Source organism: Bufo bufo, chromosome 8 (genome assembly GCF_905171765.1).
Source record: "Bufo bufo chromosome 8, aBufBuf1.1, whole genome shotgun sequence".
Classification (NCBI taxonomy): Eukaryota; Metazoa; Chordata; class Amphibia; order Anura; family Bufonidae; genus Bufo; species Bufo bufo.
The window spans coordinates 219,330,361-219,346,222 of record NC_053396.1 but is presented as its reverse complement, the minus strand read 5'-3'; the positions used below and the strand labels follow the sequence as shown (position 1 = coordinate 219,346,222).

Sequence of the window (15,862 nt, the reverse complement as noted above, 5' to 3'; positions counted from 1 at the left end):
AAGGGCTCCCTGGAGGAAAGAGCGGCCAACTCCGACACCCTCCTGATCGAGGTGATGGGCACCAAAAAGACCACCTTTCAGGTGAGAAAACTTAAGGAAACCTCCCTCAGAGGCTCAAAGGGAGCCGCCTGGAGTGGAGTGAAGACAGAACCAAATTAAGATCCCAGGGGGGCAGGGGAGGAACATACGGAGGAACCGAATGCGCCACCCCCTGTAAGAAGGTCCGAGCAGAGCCAGGGATCACTGAAAGAAGATGGCTAGAGCCGAGACCTGACCTTTCAGGGAGCTCAGGGACATTCCCATCTCAAGGCCCGACTGGAGAAAGGAGAGGACCACCGGAACAGAGAAACGAAGGGGAAAAACAAAAGGCAAGAAAGGCCTTCCAGGTACGATAGTATATCCGGGAGGAAGCTGGTTTTCTGGCCTTGATCATGGTCTTCACGACGGAGTCCGAGAAGCCCCTCTTCTTCAGGATGGCGGTCTCAACAGCCACGCCGTTAAACAAAGAGACCGTAAATTCTGGTGGAAGAGCGGTCCTTGAGACAGTAGGTCCTCCCTGAGAGGAAGAGGCCACGGGACGTCTGCCAGCATCCGAGTGACATTCGAGAACCAGGCGCGGCAAGGCCAATCGGGGGCGATGAGAATGGTCTGAATCCCTTCCGTCGTGATCTTGCGAAAGACCTTTGGGAGTAGAGGCAGTGGTGGAAAAACATAGAGGAGGGGGAAGTCTTGCCATGGAGACACCAGCGCGTCCGCCCCGTACGCCTCCGGATCCCGAGCACGGGCCAGGAACGTGGGAACCTTGTTGTTGAGCCTGGACGCCACGTCCGTTCGGCCCCAACGGCGACAGACGTCCTCGAATACAACCGGATGTAGAGACCACTTTCCCGGATCCACTGTGTTGCGACTGAGAAAGTCCGCCTTCCAATTGTCGACCCATGGGATGTACACCGTCGACAGTACTGGAACATGAGTCTCAGCCTACTGGACGATCCTTTCCGCCTCCTGCATCACCGTCCAGCTGCGGGTCCCGCCCTGATGGTTGATGTAAGCCACGGCTGTGGCATTGTCCGACTGGACCCTTACCGGGTGACCTGCTAGGAGAGGAGTCCAATGAGAAAGGGAGAGGAAAATTGCTCTGAGCTCCAGCACGTTGATCGGAAGGGAGGCTTCCGCCGCCGACCAAACCCCCTGAACCGTCCGGGCCTGGAGAACGCCACCCAAACACAGGAGACTGGTGACAACCGTCCAGGAGATCGGAAGGAAGGACCCCCCTGAAGTCAGGTTCTGAGGGGACAACTACCAAGGGAGTTCTACACGAACCCGAGGAGGCAGGCGGACCCGACAGTCCAGACCACGCAATGTCCTGTCCCAAAAGGACAGGATCGCCCGCTGCAGAGGCCGAGTGTGAAACTGGGCAAAGGGGACAGCCTCAAAAAGGAAACCACCATAAGCCCCAGAACCTTCATGCACTCCAGGATGGTGAGACGTCGGGAGTGCAGGAGGCGAGACAACGAATCCTGTATCCGAGAGGACTTGGGATCCGGAAGGAATATCCGAGCTGCTGTGGTGTCCATAATCATCCCCAGGAAGGTCACTCTCTGAGAAGGATGAAGAGAGGACTTCTGGAAATTGATCAGCCAGCCGAACTGTTCCAGAGCCTGAACAGTGATTCGGACGCTGTCCTTGGCCTGGGGAAGGGAGAAAGCCTTTATCAGTATGTCATCCAGGTAGGGCAACAGAGATATGCCCCTGGTACGGAGAAGCGCCAAGATCTTTGTGAATACCCGAGGGGCTGTCGCCAGCCCAAAAGGGAAGGGCCACAAAGTGGTAATGATGTCCACCAACAGCGAAGCGCAGGAATCTGTGGTGAGATTCTGCGACAGGGACATGCAGATAGGCGTCTTGTATGTCCACAGACGCGAGGAACTCCCCTGGAAGAAGAAAAGCAATAACGGAGCGGAGGGATTCCATCCAGAACCTCCGGACCCGCAGAAACCTGTTTAACAGCTTCAGGTCTAGAACCGGACGCACCGATCCCTCCTTCTTTGGCACAACGAATAGGTTGGAGTAGAAACCTGCGCCTTGTTCCTCTAGGGGGACTGGGGCAATCACTCCCCTGTTCAAAAGGGAAGAGACCGCTTGCAAAAGGGCCGAGGCCCGGACCAGATCCCCCGGAAGCCGAGAAGGGAAGAACCGAGTCCGGTAGGGAGGAACCGTCCAAGACAGGTATGGCCATATTCTTAGCCAATCTGGCCACCGGCGGGTCGACCTTAGGAGGGGAAGACCATTGCTGCACATTCTCTGCCGGAAATGGATAAAGAGTATCCATACGTTTCGTAGCAGAAAATCGGTGATTAGGGCGGTCCCAGGCCTTAGAAAGGACCTTGGCGAATTCACAACTGCCTCTGGTTTCCTAGAATGGAAAAGAGGGAATTCCTGGCTACTAGCGGAAGGAGATTCCCCCTGGATATCAAAGGTTTCCCGGACCGCCGCCACCATAATGGACAGCTTGGGCGAGGGTTCCAGCTCTGTGTCCTCGTCCGAGCTGGATCGTTCCCCTTCAGACCTATGGTCCCTGCGAGGAGGGGAAGTGTCTGAACGCGCCTCCCGGCGAGGAGGGGAAGCAGAGTCATCCGAGGAGGGATGCTGCTGCGTACGCTGCCTCTTAGTGGTCGAGCGTCCTCTGTGGGAACCACTGGGAGGTGGAGTGGTGTTAGCCGCAGGATCCGCGGTCGCCATGCGTTCCATGAAGGCCATGGCGGCACGAGAGACTTGGGCTAAATCAGCGGCCGCCCTAGATATGGCAGAGGCCCAGGCGGGTTCCGCGGGCTCTGAAGGAGTGGAAGAAGGACTGGGCTGAGTGAGAGGAGGAGGAGGAGGATGATCCTGTCCAGAGGCAAGGCAAGAGTCACAGGATCCAGTGACCGATAGTGGCAAACAGCAGACCTTACATGACCCCAGGGGGGCCTGAGGAGCCGCCTTGGATTTTTGGGGGGCCCCAGGTTTTGGCATGATGGCGACAATCCCAAAAAAAGGAAAAGGTCAGGGTCTCCTACCGTTCCTGCAGCAAGCTGAGGGTTAAACGAACTGTCCTATCGCGACCTGTGAGGAGCAGTGGGAGCAGCCACGGGTGGAGAAGCGCTGAGACAGAATGGAGGCGCCGGAGCTGAAGAAATAGGGCTCCGCCCACCAATCGCTTCAAGGATGGCGTGAAAACCCACGCGCGCACAGGAAGTATGAAAAAACAGCCCCGGCGCCAAAAAACGGCATAGCAGGGGATAGTACCGAGCGGCCGCCGGAGGATGAGGAAGCAGCCACTTCTAAAGAACGATTGCCCCAAGACAGGAATCCTTCCCCCTTCCCACACCACTCACCTAAGCGGGCCCTAAGTGTCACACAGGGAGACCGAGGGAGGGCAGGGGGTTCTGCAGGAGTGCAGCATATACTTATCTGCGTCCTGCAGTCTTCACCCTCTGCTCCACACCAGCGGGGTTCACCTCTGCAGTCAGCTGGCACAAGGAGTGGCAGTGATCTGGTAGGAAGGCAGGAGTAGGTGACCCCGGATCAGGTAGGCCGCCGGAGCTGCAGGTCGAGCCCGGTTCCACTTATCTTCTTGGGGGAGGAGGGGGGGGTGGCCGGGGAATGCCAATTCGACCCCGGCGCCCGCTCCACTGAGAGACCAGGGAAGTAAAATGCGACCCTGTGTCCTCTTGCTGAAAAAAAAAAACGAGAGTAGAGAATCTTCATGGACAACCCTGCAGGAGCAGAAATGTCACCTCCATATCTGACACTAAGCAAAGACTGGGGTCCTCCTGGTGGAGCATGGGGGAGGAGGAGGACCCCAGTGGGCCCAGGGAGGAGGCGCTTTCTTTTTCTATTTGCATAGTGTCTCCTCCTAGTAATGACCTAGGCTATACCCATGGTCTGTGTCCCCCAATGGAATGTGCGAGAAATTCACCTTCCCGATCCCCGCTGCCTGGGTTCTCGCTGTTCTCACAGGAAATAGCTGCCTGCCGCAGACCACTGGGGGCCACCAAAGGAGTTTCCTTTTTTTCCCAACACAGTCCTGCTACAGTATAGTTTTAATTTATACCAGGCAACCCCTTTAATGGAGTAAACTGGCCAAAGCGAGACAGGAACATGTCAAATAACGATGACGGACCTTCTCTTACACTCCAGTCACATCCAAAGCTGTATTCACAATTCTACTCATATTAAACTTCACATTTCTTTGCTGACTGTGCTGCAGTGATTACGTGCCCGACTACCTATGTGACTGCTGCAGCCATTAAGTGCCTGACTATCCATGTGACTGCTGCATCCATGATGTGCCTACTTATGTGACTGCTGCAGTCATGACGTGCCTGACTACCTATGTGACTGCTGCAGCAATTAAGTGCCTGACTACTTATGTGACTGCAGCAGCCAAGATGTGCCTGACTACCTATGCCATTGCTGCAGCAATTAAGTGCCTGACTACTTACATGACTGCTGCATCCATGATGTGCCTACTTATGTGACTGCTGCAGCCAAGACGTGCCTGACTACCTATGTGACTGCTGCAGCAATTAAGTGCCTGACTACCTAGGTGACTGCTGCAGCCAAGACATGCCTGACTACTTATGTCATTGATGCAGCAATAACGTGCTTAACTTATGTGACTGCTGCAGCCATGATGTGTCCGACTACTTACATGACTGCTGCAACCATGATGTGCCTACTTATGTGACTGCTGCAGCCATGACATGCCTGACTACCCATGTGACTGCTGCAGCCATCTAAGAAGTGAGGGCGGTGTGTATAGACTGACTGTCACGGGAGTAGACAGGGATGTCACTGCGGTAGCACAGTAAACAAAGACCAGAAGGAACAACCTGAATGGCTCTGCTGGAGCAGTGGGAGATTTCTCAGGTGAGTTTTTCTACTCCCTGAAAACCCCTTTAACATTGAGCTAGAGCAGGCATGCTCAACCTGCGGCCCTCCAGCTGTTGCAAAACTACAACTCCCAGCATGCCTGAACAGTCTACAGCTATCAGCCTACAGCAGGGCATGGTGGGAGTTGTAGTTTTACAACAGCTGGAGGGACGCAGGTGACCTAGAGTGTCACAGCTATAAAACGCCCTGTAACTCACCTTCAAGTACTTGCCCTTGGGGTGCAGGCTCCTCTCCACCGCTTCCAGCCATTCCTGCTCCTTCCCCGAATCAAAGTAGAAGAAAGCCTCAGTGCTGAGGTCCAGCTCCTGGAAACTGAAGGCAAATATCGAATGAGAAGGGTCCAAACCCCCTCCAATCAGTAGGGGAGCGTCAGTCGTACAGAAGATGGGCCCCGTTTACCAAAGTGCCTCAGAAGACTTCTAGTTACACTTTTACCCGGTCGTACCGATAACGACCATTAGATGGAGCCACAGGGTCAGATGCAATGCGACTGGCTCACCGCTAAGGGGACTCGCTCATAGGAAAGAAGTGTCCAAACCCTTTAAAGGGACAGTGCGGCTACTCTCTGATGCTGCAGCGCCGGTCATGGGGCTCAGGACAGAGCTTTGATTTACAAGATTGTAGCTGAAAGTGAGATACTAAGATCCTGCAATTATTGTCTGCTGCTAGAATTATGGGGAGCAGACGACAATCTCCGGCTCCGAGCAACGCCATGGGGACAGCGAGCAACAGAAGAGAACCAACATGAACTGCACGATTACTACACTGCTATAAGACTCCAGCAACAGGAGGATACTCCACCAGAGATTTCTACAGAATACTACACATCCTGTTACTCAACACTTATCTGATGTGTAAAGTCCACAGGAGACTGAGGTCATAACCGAAAGATATGATAGTAGTTATATCCTTGTACATAGGAGCAGTATTATAGTAGTTATATTCCTGTACATAGGAGCAGTATTATAGTAGTTATATTCTTGTACATAGGAGCAGTATTATAGTAGTTATATTCTTGTACATAGGAGCAGTATTATAGTAGTTATATTCTTGTACATAGGAGCAGTATTATTGTAGTTATATTCTTGTACATAGGAGCAGTATTATAGTAGTTATATTCCTGTACATAGGAGCAGTATTATAGTAGTTATATTCTTATACATAGGAGCAGTATTATAGTAGTTATATTCTTGTACATAGGAGCAGTATTATAGTAGTTATATTCTTGTACATAGGAGCAGTATTATAGTAGTTATATTCTTGTACATAGGAGCAGTATTATAGTAGTTATTTTCTTGTACATAGGAGCAGTATTATAGTAGTTATATTCTTGTACATAGGAGGCAGTATTATAGCAGTTATATTCTTGTACATAGGAGCAGTATTATAGCAGTTATATCCTTGTACATAGGAGCAGTATTACAGTAGTTATATTCGTGTACATAGGAGGCAGTATTATAGCAGTTATATTCTTGTACATAGGAGCAGTATTATAGTACTTATATTCTTGTACATAGGAGCAGTATTATAGCAGTTATATTCTTGTACATAGGAGCAGTATTATAGTACTTATATTCTTGTACATAGGAGCAGTATTATAGTAGTTATATTCTTGTACATAGGAGCAGTATTATAGTAGTTATATTCTTGTACATAGGAGGCAGTATTATAGCAGTTATATTCTTGTACATAGGAGCAGTATTATAGTAGTTATACTCTTGTACATAGGAGCAGTATTATAGTAGTTATATTCTTGTACATAGGAGCAGTATTATAGTAGTCATATTCTTGTACATAGGAGCAGTATTATAGTAGTTATATTCTTGTACATAGGAGCAGTATTATAGTAGTTATACTCTTGTACATAGGAGCAGTATTATAGTAGTTATATTCTTGTACATAGGATCAGTATTATAGTAGTTATATTCTTGTACATAGGAGCAGTATTATAGTAGTTATATTCTTGTACATAGGAGCAGTATTATAGTAGTTATACTCTTGTACATAGGAGCAGTATTATAGTAGTTATATTCCTGTACATAGGAGCAGTATTATAGTAGTTATATTCTTGTACATAGGTGCAGTATTATAGTAGTTATATTCTTGTACATAGGAGGCAGTATTATAGTAGTTATATTCTTGTACATAGGAGGCAGTATTATAGTAGTTATATCCTTGTACATAGGAGCAGTATTATAGTAGTTATATTCTTGTATATAGGAGCAGTATTATAGTAGTTATATTCTTGTACATAGGAGCAGTATTATAGTAGTTATATTCCTGTACATAGGAGAAGTATTATAGTAGTTATATTCTTGTACATAGGAGCAGTATTATAGTAGTTATATTCTTGTACATAGGAGCAGTATTATAGTAGTTATATTCCTGTACATAGGAGCAGTATTATAGTAGTTATATTCCTGTACATAGGAGCAGTATTATAGTAGTTATATTCTTGTACATAGGAGCAGTATTATAGTAGTTATATTCTTGTACATAGGAGGCAGTATTATAGTAGTTATATTCTTGTACATAGGAGCAGTTTTATAGTAGTTATATTCTTGTACATAGGAGCAGTATTATAGTAGTTATATTCCTGTACATAGGAGCAGTATTATAGTAGTTATATTCTTGTACATAGGTGCAGTATTATAGTAGTTATATTCTTGTACATAGGAGGCAGTATTATAGTAGTTATATTCTTGTACATAGGAGGCAGTATTATAGTAGTTATATCCTTGTACATAGGAGCAGTATTATAGTAGTTATATTCTTGTATATAGGAGCAGTATTATAGTAGTTATATTCTTGTACATAGGAGCAGTATTATAGTAGTTATATTCCTGTACATAGGAGAAGTATTATAGTAGTTATTTTCTTGTACATAGGAGGCAGTATTATAGTAGTTATACTCTTGTACATAGGAGCAGTATTATAGTAGTTATATTCCTGTACATAGGAGCAGTATTATAGTAGTTATATTCTTGTACATAGGTGCAGTATTATAGTAGTTATATTCTTGTACATAGGAGGCAGTATTATAGTAGTTATATTCTTGTACATAGGAGGCAGTATTATAGTAGTTATATCCTTGTACATAGGAGCAGTATTATAGTAGTTATATTCTTGTATATAGGAGCAGTATTATAGTAGTTATATTCTTGTACATAGGAGCAGTATTATAGTAGTTATATTCCTGTACATAGGAGAAGTATTATAGTAGTTATTTTCTTGTACATAGGGGCAGTATTATAGTAGTTATATTCTTGTACATAGGAGGCAGTATTATAGCAGTTATATTCTTGTATATAGGAGCAGTATTATAGTAGTTATATTCTTGTACATAGGAGCAGTATTATAGTAGTTATATCCTTGTACATAGGAGCAGTATTATAGTAGTTATATTCTTGTACATAGGAGCAGTATTATAGTAGTTATATTCCTGTACATAGGAGAAGTATTATAGTAGTTATTTTCTTGTACATAGGAGGCAGTATTATAGTAGTTATACTCTTGTACATAGGAGCAGTATTATAGTAGTTATATTCCTGTACATAGGAGCAGTATTATAGTAGTTATATTCTTGTACATAGGTGCAGTATTATAGTAGTTATATTCTTGTACATAGGAGGCAGTATTATAGTAGTTATATTCTTGTACATAGGAGGCAGTATTATAGTAGTTATATTCTTGTACATAGGAGGCAGTATTATAGTAGTTATATCCTTGTACATAGGAGCAGTATTATAGTAGTTATATTCTTGTATATAGGAGCAGTATTATAGTAGTTATATTCTTGTACATAGGAGCAGTATTATAGTAGTTATATTCCTGTACATAGGAGAAGTATTATAGTAGTTATTTTCTTGTACATAGGGGCAGTATTATAGTAGTTATATTCTTGTACATAGGAGGCAGTATTATAGCAGTTATATTCTTGTATATAGGAGCAGTATTATAGTAGTTATATTCTTGTACATAGGAGCAGTATTATAGTAGTTATATTCTTGTACATAGGAGCAGTATTATAGTAGTTATATTCTTGTACATAGGAGCAGTATTATAGTAGTTATATTCTTGTACATAGGAGCAGTATTATAGTAGTTATATTCTTGTACATAGGAGCAGTATTATAATAGCTGTATTCCTCTACGTAGAGGTTGCATTATAATATTATATATTATAGGTGATACAAAGAACATAAAGTTCTGCCCCCGTTAAATAAAACACAAAATCTTTGCTCCATCCTTGCAGAGAGTTTTATTTGGCCTCCTTCCTGAGGGGTCAATTTTAGGAATGAGCAGTGTGTGTCCATATAAGGCCTCATGCCCACGACCGTTCCATTTTTTTGCGGTCCGCAAACCGCACATCAGCAAAAAACAGGAGGCGCCCGTGTGCCTTCCACGATTTGCGGAACAGTACGGGCGGCCCATTGTAGAAATGCCTATTCTTGTCCGCAAAACAGACAAGAATAGGACATGTTATATTTTTTTTTTGCGGGGCCACAGAACGGAGCAACGGATGCAGACAGCACACGGAGTGCTGTCCGCATCTTTTGCGGCCCAATTGAAGTGAATGCGTCCGCACCTGAGCCGCAAAAACCCGAACAACGGTCGTGTGCATGAGGCCTAAGGCTACTTTCCCACTAGCGCTAATATTTTCCGGTATTAAGATCCGTCATAGGCTCTCAATACCGGAAAAAAACGCTTCCGTTTTGTCCCCATACATTGTCAACAGGGACAAAACGTAACTGAACAGAACGGTTCTCATGCCAGAGAGCAAACCGCAGCATGCTTTCCGTCCTGGGATGCGGAGCAAAACGGATCCGTCCCCCACTGACTTTCAATGGAGTTAATGACGGATCCGTCTTGGGTATGTTATAGATAATACAACCGGATCCGTTCATAACGGCTGCAGACGGTTGTATTATCAGTAACAGAAGCGTTTTTGCTGAACCCTGCCGGATCCAGGAAAAACGCTAGTGTGAAAGTAGCCTAAACTGAGTTCCACAACATTTTGAACAGGCTGCACATGTCAGATATTACATAAATCTTGAGATAATTTCCTTGTTCTTACCCGACCACGTATACATCTGGAGGGTCTGGATCGGCGTGCAGCCACGGCTCTAGCCCACCATCAGGGGACTGGCCGTTCACATTCCAGGTTCCTATAAAGAATCTGTAAGATAAGCGGAAATATCCTTTACATTCCTCGCGGCACAGACTCACAGCTGTGACATTTGGCAGCCGTCACGTTAAAGACGTCTACAGAGAAATAACTGCGGTCACAAAATCCCGCCAAGTGCAAAGTCAGGGAGGAATTAACTGGAACATCATGTCTTTTATGGGTTCTACTAAACTTCACTGATGTAAAGGACACGGGTCATGTTGGGCGACTTTACATTTACTGGAGAAGTCCTTCATTTTATCAGCAGCAGCAGCAGCTGGTCCTTCACGGGGAGATCAGACAGGGAACGCCCCCTGGGAAAAGTACAAGGAATAAAACTGTCTTCTTACTGCCCCCTGCAGGTCGCGCCCTGTAAGGCTGGCTGCACACCGTGCAGATTTTGCGTAGAAAACTCTCATTAAATGTTTACCAAAACCGCACATAAATCTGCACTATTTATTGCGGTTTTGGTGCAGATTTTTCCACTAAAAAGGGTGAAATCTGCACAAGAAAAACAAAATCGATTTGCTGACTTCAAAATCCGCTCAGCAGGTCACGTTCCGCGCGCAAGAAAAAAAAAAAAAAAGTTACAAAAAGTCTGTCTCGTCTTTGCTGCTACTGTATTACGCTGCAATTTTTTCTGCACGAAATCCGCGTGTAATCTGCACCGCATGCAGGGAAGAGGATATGTGACCTATTGTGCGCCCCAGTCTGAATATAGTGCGCCGCAGTCTGAATAATAGCCCCCCTAGTGCCCCTTCCCCATTAATGGCTTCCAATACGAATAATAGCGCTCATTAGTGCCCCCCAGTTCACTCACCACTTGCAGAGACAGGCGCTCCTTACCCGTCCTCCCAGCATGAGGACATCACAGGTGCGCATGCAAGTGGATGATTCTTTTTTTTTTTTACCGCTAAAAGGCCATTTTCACTAGTGTCCCGGCCGTTAGACGGGTGCTCTCCTGTCTAGAAAGCCATTCAAAAAAGGTCCATTGAATTCAAAAAGCATTGTCCTATTTTTTGACAGACATTATTCAATGGCCTTTTAAAAAATGTGATTAGCCCCACAGACTTCAATGGTTCTGAAACCAGCCGTGTGATGGCAGTTAATCGTCTGTCACACGTCCGTTTTTCCCTCTTGTGTGAACGTGGCCTTAGGTTATGAAGAACTCAGCTGAAGGAGATCTTCTGAAACTGATGGAGGCATTATATCCCAGCTGCATTCAACAAGCCTGCTTCTTCAGAGCTGAAATCTGCCACCATATCCGCCTTCCCCCCGCCACATACCTGTAGTTTTCTATATTGACGTAGTCCACCTCTCTCTTCGCCAGGATGTGCTTGATTAACCCTTCTCGCTGCCCGGACTGGCTGGCAGGAACCAGGAGCTTCCTCATACTGTTGCTCATTTTGGGTCGACCCCAGCCGTCCAGGTCCCTGTCCCGAGGCGGCCTGCAGAAACAGGAGAACACGGTGACCCCTGGCATCCCAGCCTTACACAGCACGCCATTACTCTTTACAGGATATTATACAATCAGGCGACGTGTGCTGTGAAAACGGCTACTGGGGAGAGGAAATACGAGGCCGCTCCTGAGGTCATATTGGGATCTTGATCCCGCCCTCCATCCCCACACCTCCTTTGTCTTCCTGTCCTGCATCTTCATACTTCCTTTGTCTTCCTGCCCCTGCCCTCCATCTTCATACTTCCTTTGTCTTCCTGCCCTCCATCTCCACACCTCCTTTGTCTTCCGGCCCCTGCACTCCATCTCCACACCTCCTTTGTCTTCCTGCCCTCCATCTTCATACTTCCTTTGTCTTCCTGCCCTCCATCTCCACACCTCCTTTGTCTTCCGGCCCCTGCCCTCCATCTCCACACCTCCTTTGTCTTCCGGCCCCTGCCCTCCATCTCCACACCTCCTTTGTCTTCCTTCCCTCCATCTCCACACCTCCTTTGTCTTCCGGCCCCTGCCCTCCATCTCCACACCTCCATTGTCTTCCGGCCCCTGCACTCCATCTCCACACCTCCTTTGTCTTCCGGCCCCTGTCCTCCATCTCCACACCTCCTTTGTCTTCCGGCCCCTGCCCTCCATCTCCACACCTCCATTGTCTTCCGGCCCCTGCACTCCATCTCCACACCTCCATTGTCTTCCGGCCCCTGTCCTCCATCTCCACACCTCCTTTGTCTTCCGGCCCCTGCCCTCCATCTCCACACCTCCATTGTCTTCCGGCCCCTGCACTCCATCTCCACACCTCCATTGTCTTCCCGCCCCTGCCCTCCATCTCCACACCTCCTTTGTCTTCCTGTCCTCCATCTCCACACCTCCTTTGTCTTCCTGCCCTCCATCTCCACACCTCCTTTGTCTTCCGGCCCCTGCACTCCATCTCCACACCTCCTTTGTCTTCCGGCCCCTGCCCTCCATCTCCACACCTCCTTTGTCTTCCGGCCCCTGCCCTCCATCTCCACACCTCCATTGTCTTCCGGCCCCTGCCCTCCATCTCCACACCTCCATTGTCTTCCGGCCTTTGCCCTCCATCTCCACACCTCCATTGTCTTCCGGCCTTTGCCCTCCATCTCCACACCTCCATTGTCTTCCGGCCCCTGCCCTCCATCTCCACACCTCCTTTGTCTTCCTGCCCCTGCACTCCATCTCCACACCTCCATTGTCTTCCGGCCCCTGCACTCCATCTCCACACCTCCTTTGTCTTCCCGCCCCTGCCCTCCATCTCCACACCTCCTTTGTCTTCCCGCCCCTGTCCTCCATCTCCACACCTCCTTTGTCTTCCGGCCCCTGCCCTCCATCTCCACACCTCCTTTGTCTTCCCGCCCCTGCCCTCCATCTCCACACCTCCTTTGTCTTCCCGCCCCTGTCCTCCATCTCCACACCTCCTTTGTCTTCCGGCCCCTGCCCTCCATCTCCACACCTCCTTTGTCTTCCCGCCCCTGCCCTCCATCTCCACACCTCCTTTGTCTTCCTGCCCCTGTCCTCCATCTCCACACCTCCTTTGTCTTCCTGCCCCTGCCCTCCATCTCCACACCTCCTTTGTCTTCCTGCCCCTGTCCTCCATCTCCACACCTCCATTGTCTTCCGGCCCCTGCCCTCCATCTCCACACCTCCTTTGTCTTCCGGCCCCTGTCCTCCATCTCCACACCTCCATTGTCTTCCGGCCCCTGCCCTCCATCTCCACACCTCCTTTGTCTTCCCGCCCCTGCCCTCCATCTCCACACCTCCTTTGTCTTCCCGCCCCTGCCCTCCATCTCCACACCTCCATTGTCTTCCGGCCTTTGCCCTCCATCTCCACACCTCCATTGTCTTCCGGCCCCTGCCCTCCATCTCCACACCTCCTTTGTCTTCCCGCCCCTGCCCTCCATCTCCACACCTCCTTTGTCTTCCCGCCCCTGCCCTCCATCTCCACACCTCCATTGTCTTCCGGCCTTTGCCCTCCATCTCCACACCTCCATTGTCTTCCGGCCCCTGCACTCCATCTCCACACCTCCTTTGTCTTCCCGCCCCTGCCCTCCATCTCCACACCTCCTTTGTCTTCCCGCCCCTGTCCTCCATCTCCACACCTCCTTTGTCTTCCGGCCCCTGCCCTCCATCTCCACACCTCCTTTGTCTTCCGGCCCCTGCCCTCCATCTCCACACCTCCTTTGTCTTCCCGCCCCTGCCCTCCATCTCCACACCTCCTTTGTCTTCCCGCCCCTGTCCTCCATCTCCACACCTCCTTTGTCTTCCGGCCCCTGCCCTCCATCTCCACACCTCCTTTGTCTTCCCGCCCCTGCCCTCCATCTCCACACCTCCTTTGTCTTCCGGCCCCTGCCCTCCATCTCCACACCTCCTTTGTCTTCCCGCCCCTGCCCTCCATCTCCACACCTCCTTTGTCTTCCCGCCCCTGTCCTCCATCTCCACACCTCCTTTGTCTTCCCGCCCCTGCCCTCCATCTCCACACCTCCATTGTCTTCCGGCCCCTGCCCTCCATCTCCACACCTCCATTGTCTTCCCGCCCCTGCCCTCCATCTCCACACCTCCTTTGTCTTCCCGCCCCTGCCCTCCATCTCCACACCTCCTTTGTCTTCCCGCCCCTGCCCTCCATCTCCACACATCCTTTGTCTTCCCTGTTAAATTTTCCATGTTGACGGGTAACTTCACTGAGTTACATTCTGACTTCTCCAGTCACATCCAGATGCACATAAAATTATACCAGTCACCAGTTTAACAGCTAAATGTTATCTATAACTATTACTTAGCAATCCGTTACTTCATTCTGTAAAACAAGCGACTTTTAATCTATATGCAAATGAGCAGTTAAGTGCATAGAGGGCAGACCCAAGCCACTCAGTGCATCCTTGCTCCTCCTGCTTCTCATTGACAGAGCCGGGCCGAAATCAATGTGCAGGAACCTAGAAGGAGAATGTGGGTCTGGCAGATGAAGCAGGGGGGGGGGGGGGGGCACAGAGTGGCTTAGGCCCGCCCTCAGTGCACTTAACTGCTCATTTGCATATAGATTAAAATTACTTTTTCTCTGGAATGAAGCCATGGATAGCAGCAGTATCCCGGCAGGAGGGGCAGTAGTGCAGCCGTGTATTACAGGCATCCTTTTCCTAGTGTATGACCACCTGACATTATCGAACATCAAGGTGACCAAGTACCTGATGCTCCTGGCACATTGTATCAGCATGCAGGAAGGGGTTAATTCGTCAGAGCTGTGCCAATGCATATACCCCAGACAGCTACACACTGGAGAGCTGAGTGCAACCTGAACTTGAGTGCTAACAGGAAATCAGAATGCAGCTTTGGAGGTAACTGGAGTACGTCGAGATGAGAAAAGTGACTCCACGGTCTAGGTATCTAAACCTGAAATAATCCTCATCCGAATTAAGCCATGGCCATACCGATCCTGGCTCCACCGAGAAATAACCTGGCCTAAACACAACATGATAGATTTCCTCCCAGCCGCTACTTACGCTCTGTCCGGGGGCGGCGGCGGCGGAGGTGGCGGGGGTTCTCTCCGCGATCCCTGCTGTTGATTTTGCAGATTTCTCCTTTTCACGTGATTCGAGTTGCTGAAATCATCGTCAAACCCCAGTTTCCCTGAGGGAAAGAAAAGCAGGACACGTTGCAGTATTAACCCCGGACCGTTTATTACAGGATATTAGATTCCACCTATGTGTGATTCACTCTTTGGCTCACTGGCACCATCCATGTGGTCGTGGCTGTTTTGTGGACTGCAAGTTAGTCCTATTTGGTTAGGAATTTGTTGCAGCACCAGACATGGCCACGTGGAGGAGAGTGGCGCTGTGTGGATAACTGCAGTGAAGGAGATGAAAGGATGCAGTACTTGCATTCAGAGGCAGCTAGCAGTGTAAAGAATGGAGGTCTTTGTTCCGGTTGCCATGGCTACACCCATGTCTACATTACATTTACACACGTGTACAATAGAGAAGAATATCGTGTGCCCTGATACGAGTCATTACCTGAGAGCGCGGGCTGCGGCGGGGCCCCGGGGGTGCTCTGTATGGTCTCTGCTGGTTGGTACCAATTCGATGATTCTTTTTTATCTGGTCGAACGGGTTTACTGCGAATGGCACCTGCCAATTAAAAACGGAAGGTTAGCGGAGGATTCCGGGAAACAACATGGAGGCAGACGCAATAAAGAGCTGTGGCGCTCACTGCAGTAACCGTCACAGCGCCATCCGTGTTGGCATGGCCGCTTCTGGTACTGGAATGAGCTCAGTTTGCGTCAGGTTTTCTCGTGATCTGAAC

The 15,862-nt window shown here is 48.7% G+C and overlaps 1 protein-coding gene across 5 annotated transcripts in view; it reads right to left on the bottom strand.

The window, feature by feature from the left end:
* The window catches only part of OCRL (OCRL inositol polyphosphate-5-phosphatase), a 49,922-nt gene that overhangs the window by 25,669 nt on the left and 8,391 nt on the right, over positions 1-15,862 (bottom strand). For 3 of the 5 annotated variants that reach the window (XM_040442117.1, XM_040442120.1, XM_040442121.1), the window contains 5 exons: positions 15,574-15,690; positions 15,064-15,190; positions 11,391-11,552; positions 10,015-10,116; positions 5,136-5,250 (listed from right to left, as the gene is read on the bottom strand). In XM_040442117.1, coding sequence (XP_040298051.1) covers positions 5,136-5,250; positions 10,015-10,116; positions 11,391-11,552; positions 15,064-15,190; positions 15,574-15,690 — 623 coding nt within the window. The remainder of the gene's footprint in view (positions 1-5,135; positions 5,251-10,014; positions 10,117-11,390; positions 11,553-15,063; positions 15,191-15,573; positions 15,691-15,862) is intronic. The other 2 variants (XM_040442118.1, XM_040442122.1) reach the window with 1 other exon arrangement.